The following is a 9591-nucleotide window of genomic DNA, read 5'->3' as shown; positions in this document are numbered from 1 at the left end:
GGTATACACAATGCAATTTCAATAATCAATACATTTTAATTGCTTATATTATATTAACTGTCTATTTTTATTCATATTAATTTAAATGTTCCCATGACAGTATGACACGACACAATGGTAAAGACACGACAAGACACGAAACATGAAGAAGTTGTGCAGGAGCCCGGTGCCTTTACAAAAACAAATATTATATTATACTATACACCTAACGAACCTCACCTTTAGTCACTAAATCGATATTAATCAATTATAGCGATATAGGAACGTCGTGAAAATTTCTAGCACCGGCGTGGAAGCACGTCAAAAAACGTCGTCGTCCCACTCTTGTCCTGGAGCAACGTAATCATCGTCATCGTCGTCACAGTCATCCGGTTCCTCAGTCGTGGTAGTGGTAGGAACACGGTCAACAACGGTATCCTGTACAGGCTCCCATCGGTGGACCTCACCGTCGGAAAGCCTACCATCGGTGATACCGCGATTATTTACACCGCTGACAACGTCGTCCGAGTCCGTCCAGTAGTCCTCGACATCACCTCCGTGGTCTTCCACGGTTACCTGCTGCGGTATAAAATATATCGTATTCGGGTCCGTGCCTGGTCTCGGTATCCATATGTGATCGAACTCTGATCTGGGTTGGTGTTGGTGTCGTTCGTTGTCTGTGTACACGATGCGCCGCCCGTACGGATGAGACAGAAACAAGCCCAACAGGTCGTAATGCACTACGCAAGCCAACGCCACGAGTAATGCCTGTGAAACATAGAAACACGTTAACTACGTAGATTATGCACGTATCACGCTGTGATTTTTTTTATTGAGGACCAGGGTGAAATCCTGATATCGGTCGATGACGCGTTCTAATCCGGATTTATTCATCATTGGTAAAACGAATAACCTAAACGAATTATTTTTATATTTCTGCAGTTTTTTTTTTTGCTCTAAATTATGACGTGTTATAAACAATCGACTTACAGATTTTGATTGTAACGATTATCTTATTTAAAAAAAAATATATATTTTTAAAAAAACCGTGAAAGTTTTTCTGCTGTTAGTAGGTTACAGCCTGGAATACTCGAGTGAACCTCACATTGAGTATTTAAGTAGGTTACAGTAGCAATGTTAGAAGGAACTTATTAAATATGAATTCAATGATAAATAATATTATTTGTATACAATAAAACGGTTATTGGTGGTGATGGTCTGTTAGTCTATTAACAAAATAATTAACGATTTTGAAAAAATTCGTCGAAATTTGAAATTAAACATTTGAACTGTTATAGAAAATAAAATGTGACTGTATTAACTTTTTAAATCGATTTTTTTCAAAAACTGGTTATTAGTACTTTAGTGTTATTATTTTTGTTTTTCCCAATTATTTTGACAATTACTGAGAAATGTCTTCTCTTGACCTCCATGCAAAGCGTAGGTATAAGTACTAACTATATGCAAATTTCCACCATACAACTCCCTAGAATAGATGAAGATCAGAATATTTTTTCTACTACCTACAAAAATATAGTTTTCAGACACAAAAATAAAAATATAATAATATCAACTATTAAACATAGTCAAATAATGTGGTCAACCTTTTGGTTAAAATAAATAAGTCGCACTGACGCACTGTCACACATAATTCAGCTATTAATATCATCTAAAATGTATTCTTGGAAGTCACGATAATCCTCAAGTACCATTTATCCATCTAGATTTCGATTAATATTTGATATTTATACCTCAACATTCTTAGAAAAGTATTCAGGTTCAAAATAATATGAAATCAATATTGATTGGCGTTTAAAAAAATTAATAAAAACCATAAAAATTGACAAAAAAAAAATTAATGTTGCAGATATCCATTAAATGTATCACTCAGCACTCTGTATATAATATTATGTTTCGATAGTTCACCCAATTCGTATTTCTTTTGTTGTGGCGCCGATTTTGTTGATTATACTATGATGAAAGGATATTTATTTTTAGTTTTATAAACGCACAGCGTATAATATAGTTTATTATAATTTATTGTATTCAGGATTTCCAAATCATACTTTGATTCAGTTTTAAAGAACAATTACTAAACAAAAGTAATATTCAAATATTTATTTAACAATTATAATTTTATTTAAATACATATTGTGTATAACTATATAAGTACTATACTATTGTTATAATTGATAATAGTATATAATATACCTACTGGCTACTACATATACCTATATACATACAATCAGCGCCAGCTATATAAACGATTGCACCATTAAATAAAAGGTCCCAAAATCAGTAAAGCCAAATTAGGGAAAAGTGATTTTTCACTTGTCACTAAAATGACTGACCTGTGTGTACTTAAATTATTATTATAACTACAATTTTGTAAATTGTCAATTCAAACATGTATCTACCATCATTGATTATAAATACTATAAATAAATACTAGTATTTATTAGTATTTATAATCAATGCTATCATAATATACAAAATAGTTATAAAAAAATTGTTAATATAGTTTACATAAATGTATATGACGTAAGTAAGTAAAATATAATATTATTCTAGATACTATACATATAGTACAAGTGTACAACTATCAATATTTTAAAAGGTAGGTATTTCGTATAATGTATATAATTAATATAAATTGAAAATTAATTAACGTATATTACGAATATTTAATATGCAGTTACTAGTTTGTTGAATGTAACGCATTCCATTTCTATATCAATGAATTTCAATTTTAAAAGCAAATATATTTATTGCAATTGCATATTTATTGTGAAATATTATAATAATAATTTACAATGAATTGAGTTCAAATAAAATAGTTTATGAATTTAATGAAAATAAAAAAACGCTTTATATAGGTAGATAGTAAAACATAATAAAACATTAATTAAAAGATCAATATTCAAAAGAATTAACAAATATATTTGCCTATTTCATTAGTTTATTATTTACAGAATAATATTGGGATTTGAAACTCAAAATAAACAATTAAAGGTAACTTAACTTTACAAAAAAGCCAATTATTTACTTATTAGTTATTATAATACTGGGCGATATGTTTTTTTTACAAACTGTGTTAATATATATAATACACAATGAGTAGGCTTGAAGTAGTGATGCGGTACTAGAAGTATTATATTTTATTTTAGGCCTTCTTTCATTTTTTTTTTTAAAGGCTTTTCTTTATATTTTATACATTTATACTCCAGTACTCGAATGAAAATAAAATGGCTTCTAACTTATAAAAATATCGATGTTAAAAATTTTGCCGATTGGAGCGATGAATTTATCATTGCCTTTTAGATCAGTAAAAATATTTCAATTTTCAACTTTAAAGGCAGTTTATGGTAGAACATTGAATCTAGTTGGTTGAAATTTTAAAAACTTGATATTATTATGATCACCAAATATTTATTTTCTAGAAGACAATGTGATATAATTATTATTTATTATATATTTATATTATGTGTGGTTTTTGGCGAAAAATAGTTCAATATTCACACAATATTACGCTATTATCAACAGAATAATATTAATTAATTATGATAGTAGTCATAGTACCACTACTCACTATTATACTAGTCACTTGTACCTAAAAATAAATTATAATGTTTTATGTGTACATATAAATAGGGGCTAATACACACCTCTCTGCTCAGAATTTTCGTATTCAATGATTTGTTATTGAATTCAAATTTAACAATTGACACATCCATTACAATCGTAGCATACTCAATGACGTCAATATACAGCAGAGTGATTTCCCGTGTTTGTACTTAGATTAAAAACGTTGAATATTTTTCTAAGACTAAAAACTATTACATTTTGACAGATGTTGCTAGACTGGAGATTGCTGTAAGTTGTAACATTGTCGTTTTGACTTATGTGTGTGTATTTGGTTAGAACAGTTTTGTTAGAATCGTATGGATTTTTCCACGTTATAGTTATCCAATACCAATATTACAACGGATTCAATAAATATAATTATAATTTCATGTTGATACTTGAATGTATTTCCATTTGGAAATTACCCATTACAATAATAAATAATAATATGGGTATTATATAGAAAACGTTCTACGTCATAAATGTTGTATACCTACGTGGAGCTACGTATTGTAACATTTCAATGAGAACATTAAGATCGTAGGCACTCAATGTTATATATAGCCAAATAGCAAATAATAATAATATGTATAATAATATAATATTGTGTATCAGTATATCACATAATACACTTTGTATATAAAATGTATAATATAGACTATAATATCATATATCATATAATATGCAACCATGCAGGTACCTATTGTGCTTCCGAAAATATAACGTTCATCTAAGAGAAAATAACTGACACAGATTATATAGAATGAAGTTCTATACTATTCTATAGCTATTATTTCGTTCTGGTTTAATTACCCAGAGAAGTTATAATTTTAGCCTATACAGGTAATAAGTACCCAGTACCTGATGTAAAACTGATGTTTTTTTATTTATTTATATCGTTACAACTTACAATACTGACCGTAACCCGATCGCAGGGATATAATGAAATTATAGGTACTTTAGCCACGCATAAACCCTATAATATATGAATAACTATGCCAGTATAATATAATATGTATTATGAAAATATTTGTTATGAAACAATCTACATCGAAAAAGTTGATTGATATTCAAATATTTCTGATGTATCCATGTAGGCATGTAGCAGACATTTTTTAATACGATTTAATTAATTCATCACATAGTTTTGTTATCAGACGTATATACATAGGATTGGTTTTAGGTACTAATAAATACTTGTCTAAATTAATTATACATACCCACCTTTGTTATCATCAAAGACGTAAATATTTAGGAATTAACGATAATATGGGACTATAGTCAATAAAGATATTTTCGATTGAATTAAACTGTGAATACCTACGATATTGACAAGGAAATAACGTTAATGCGGATTTTTTTTAGGCAATGATGCATATTTTAATGACGATAATTCCGGCCTTTATCAGCCATAGCCCATATTTGATAAAAGTGTTTATCGAATTAGAAACGGCTTGCGTTGTAAGATCGACTTACAATCATTACTAACAACAATATACTTCCGGACTCTGATATAATATAAAACATAGCCGTCATTATAAAATATAAATCGTTATAACGAATTATTATATTATAATATTAATTGTTGTCACTTGTCACATTATCATTGAAAATTTGACCCACGAAATTCCAATATTGGTTCAGTTTCACACATGATTATGATTTTTGAAAACAGTTTTTTAAGAAAAGCTTATACATTTAATAGTTGATTGAATATTATGTCGAGATACATGTATAAGGTTTTTAGTAAAATTAACTAAATAAAAACAACTAATAATCCACGATAGAGTACCGCTATATTGCCTATATTATATGTTTCTAGTTCCAATAGACCACGCGCGGTAGTGTGCCTATATTATAATAACATGTGTTAAACAATGCAGTGGTTCCAAAATAAGTATTATGGTGCAAAGCATATTGTTAATTTATAACATGATACAAAGCTAGTCAAAATATAAATTTAAAATTAACTTACCGTCATTATTCCAAACGATAACATGTCAAGTAATTATTGTTTATAACACTACATCACATTTGAATCTTATACTATAAAGTGATTTTTTCTTTGGTTTTTATTGTTTTTTTTTTCATACAATTTGATTTTCCGTGTTTGTTTAGCTGTCGGCCATGTAGGAATATTGCAGTATTATGAAGCGTTATTGCGTACTGCAATTGGGTTTATGGAATGGGAAACATATATACTATATAATATGTCCCATGTATTACACCTGTATATTTTGTGTTTACACTTTTAAATAGTCAGCACACTGTCTTCAAATCTATTGTGTTAACGTTATGTGTGGATACGAAGTAAATAGTTTATAAGCCTTTCATATTTAAATTGTATTCAAAATTGTATCATCGTCGTCGCAGCGTAATAAATTAAAACACGATAAAGTTTAAAAACATATTTAAATAACAATAGGTTTATAGATCCATTAATAATATCGTTTTATATTCTATAGATTCTGAGCGGGGCAATATGAATGTAATTATGTAATATTGATTTTACAATGATGAGTGTTTTTTTTGTCATTGCGTTTTAGGACAGTAAAAGTGCTTAGATTTTCTTAAACAGTATCTTTTTTGCTAGGAAAGTGAATCTAGTTGGTACTTTGGGGGGTCAAAAGTAAATAATTTCCAGTAATTTTCAAAAGCGCCGTGAAAAACAAAAGCAAAATTAAGGAAAAACGGGAATTATTACGCAAAATTGATTTTGGTTGTTGGTGTAACTCTAGAACAGATGGACCGTACCAACTCAAAATAATTTGCAAACGTATATTTTCGTATAGGTATTTTCCAAATTTTGGCCAAAATTCTAACTTCAGGCGCTCATAAAAAATTAATGTGGATTTACGCTCAATTTTATTTTTAAATAAGCTAACAACAACTCATGAGAACCTTATTGTATTACATTTTCAAGTTTTTTAATCCAATGAAAAATTTATTATTGACATAAATTTAAAAATGACTCAACGTGGATCAAAATATTTTGGACATTAAATGGTGTATAAAAATGAATTAATGTTAACAAGAAGTAAAAATTAATTTAGTGTTTTTAATTTTTTTTAAGGGAATTCCATACCATGATTTTCTGTTTTTGTCTAACACACGCGCAACATAGGATTTTTGACGGATCCTTTGCCAAACATATCAATTAATCTAATGAAGTGATGAGAATTCTGAAAACAGATTTGAATTCGTCGTCAAGTCTACTTGAAATTGACTTTCCCACAATTTTGATTTTTTGATTTTAGCTTCTCCAAAAATTGAAATACCAAAATGTTAAAATACTCTTTTTTAATATGACGTTTTCTGGAATTTGGGGGATAATATCAAAAATGTGGGAAAGTCGATCTCAAGTAGACGACGAATACAAATCTGTTTTTAGAATTCTTATCGCTTCAATAGATCAATTGGAATGTTTGGCAAAAAACACGTCTAAAATACTATGACGCGCGTGTGTTAGACAAAAACGTTATCGAATCCCCTTAATATTAGTTTCTGAGCGGAGAGATGATAAAATACGTAAAAATCACGAAAATTTGCAAATTATTTTGAGTTAGAAATTTATAAAACTTTTCTATTTAAATCTAAGATCTAAAAATGTAATACAAGATTTCTCATAAGTTTGTCTACCTTTATCAAAAAAAAAAATGTCTACAAGCAATCCAAATCAAATTTTTATGAGCGTTTAAAGTTCTTATTTTTACTATATTGGATATTCACTCGATTTCTCATGTAGCGAATTTGTTATTTTGTTGTAATTCGAAAACGAATAAATGTAGATACATGACAATTTGACTGAATGTTTATATTATCATTTTCTAAACACCATACAATTATTATTATATTATAATTTTATTATTATTATAGGTATATGTTATGCACTATAGGTAGGTATATGTACGTTTAAGTAGTAGAACTAAATTAATCTGATTTTTAATTATTAAATATTGTTTGATATTATTGAAGAAAATTCAAGTAGGTAAAGCCATATAAAAGAGCCATCCCACGAATAAAGGTCACGGGACAGTTATAATTTGTAGTCAGCTTCATCAAACCACCACCAGTTACACCAATGGCTTCTAAATAGTTTTTAGCCACTAAACTGATGTAGTTTGGATAGAAGTGATTTGTTATATTATTTAGAAAAGATGTGACCATGTAATTAGTTGTACGTAATATTATAAAGCACTTTTAGTTATCTGGCTACGTAAGATTAATCCGGATTTAAAAGGCAAATGGATTACGGTCATTGTTTGGTCTACCACAGACTGAACACTACCAAGGAACCAACATAGCTTCTGGGTACTTCTTTAGGCATTAATTGCATTTAAATAATCCTGCTAGGTTTACTCGAGTGACGTAGTAGTGAATTAAATGCCAGTGACAGTCTTTCGTTTGCCCACCGGTATATACCGCTAACCGCAGTCTGTATACCCAAAGAAATAGGTGTTGTCTGCGTTAAAAGATAATAGTTTAATAGAACACAGTGCTCCCATATATTATGTAATTACAAAACATACTGTTATGTATTATGAATGTGCCGGTCTTAGAAATTGAAACCAACAACCCATTTCCAATGTTTAAAAAAAAAACGTAGGTATTTGGACAAATTATTTTACATTGTGGATAATTAATTGTTTATCATTTATACAATTTAAACTAACTCTCGAGGATCTCTTTATTTCTTTAAGTTACACGATGCTTTATGGACTTTTCTAACTTTCCATTTTTTTTTATATAGGAATTTCAAGTGAGCATTCTGGCCATGATAATTGTTATGATATGAATATAATATCATAATAATAAATCACCAGGTACTAGGTGTTAAATATTACATCATCTGCGGGATAATAGTGGTTATTGTAAATACCTAATTGATAAATCTTTTTCGATAATAACAATATTCTAGAGTATTTTATAAATTGTTATACATTTGACTTCTTCGATTGTAGTTAAATAGATTTATCTAAAGTCCGAACAATAATAACGAAACGTTTTTTTTACATTGATTGAAATTATAAATTATTATTGTTTTTAGATTTTAAATTTGCATGTGGATTATGGAATATTATGGAGGTCAACATGAATATTTTCAAGTCGCATACTCACTGCAGAGCTTAATATTAATGAATACAATTTAGCTATGATGTGACGGTCAATCATCAGTTTGACTGATATATTTCAACGCTGTCACAATACCTTTGAAATTGCGTGCGGATAGTTAATATTGAATATACCTATAATAACCTATTTAGATATAATATGTATGCAAAAACAATATCATTTCTTCCATTATATAATGTTATTGTTGGACCAAATTCCACCCCCCCCCCCTTGTATCTAACAGATTACGCCTTCATATACCTATACCAGTTGATATGAATGAATTATCCATATTTTAATGAGGACAATAATTATTTGCAAAGTAAATACCTGCAGCAAACGTTGCGTATTATTCAAAAACAAAAATAATTATTAATGTCACCTATAGGGTATTATTATTATACTAGCTGACACGGCAATGCTTTGCTATTGATACGTTTTTGTGATTCTTCAACTCCTTTTGGGCGTAACATGCTGCGGAAGTAATTTCTTTTTAAGTGTAAATTATATTATATTTTAATTTATAACCATCCCGACCGGCGTTGTCCGTGAGATTGACTTGTGGTTATGCGAGCCGTATATCATCATTCATCAGCCATCAGGTATAGGCAATCCTGTGGTAGATCGCGGACCCCGCGTGGTGCGTAATTGTATAATTTAACTCTAATGTATCAACAAATGCAAAAAATTGGTCCACCGAAACCGTGGTTCGAACCCGATACATTCTAGCTGTACTAAAATACACAGGCTTATGCATTAATAATTATAATAATTATTATTATTAAAACCAATAGCAACCATTTATAAACAAATAATAATAATAATCTCAAAATCCCTGTTTGGACCTCTTATTTAAGTTTTTCGCGACAAAATGTA

At 29.1% G+C, this 9591-nt stretch overlaps 1 protein-coding gene across 1 annotated transcript; it reads right to left on the bottom strand.

The window, feature by feature from the left end:
• Positions 1 to 43: 43 nt before the first annotated feature.
• On the bottom strand, positions 44 to 5722 carry LOC132952734 (uncharacterized). Its single transcript, XM_061025140.1, has 2 exons — positions 5579 to 5722; positions 44 to 747 (listed from the first exon to the last, which is right to left on the bottom strand). Exons 1-2 carry the CDS (start codon positions 5600 to 5602, stop codon positions 301 to 303), a joined length of 471 nt encoding a protein of 156 aa, XP_060881123.1. The 5' UTR covers positions 5603 to 5722; the 3' UTR covers positions 44 to 300.
• Between the last annotated feature and the right edge of the window lie 3869 nt (positions 5723 to 9591).

The sequence above is a fragment of the Metopolophium dirhodum genome, chromosome 9 (assembly GCF_019925205.1).
Source record: "Metopolophium dirhodum isolate CAU chromosome 9, ASM1992520v1, whole genome shotgun sequence".
NCBI classification, from domain to species: domain Eukaryota; kingdom Metazoa; phylum Arthropoda; class Insecta; order Hemiptera; family Aphididae; genus Metopolophium; species Metopolophium dirhodum.
Note: the sequence above shows the minus strand (reverse complement) of the source record. Positions and strands in the feature narration are given on the sequence as shown.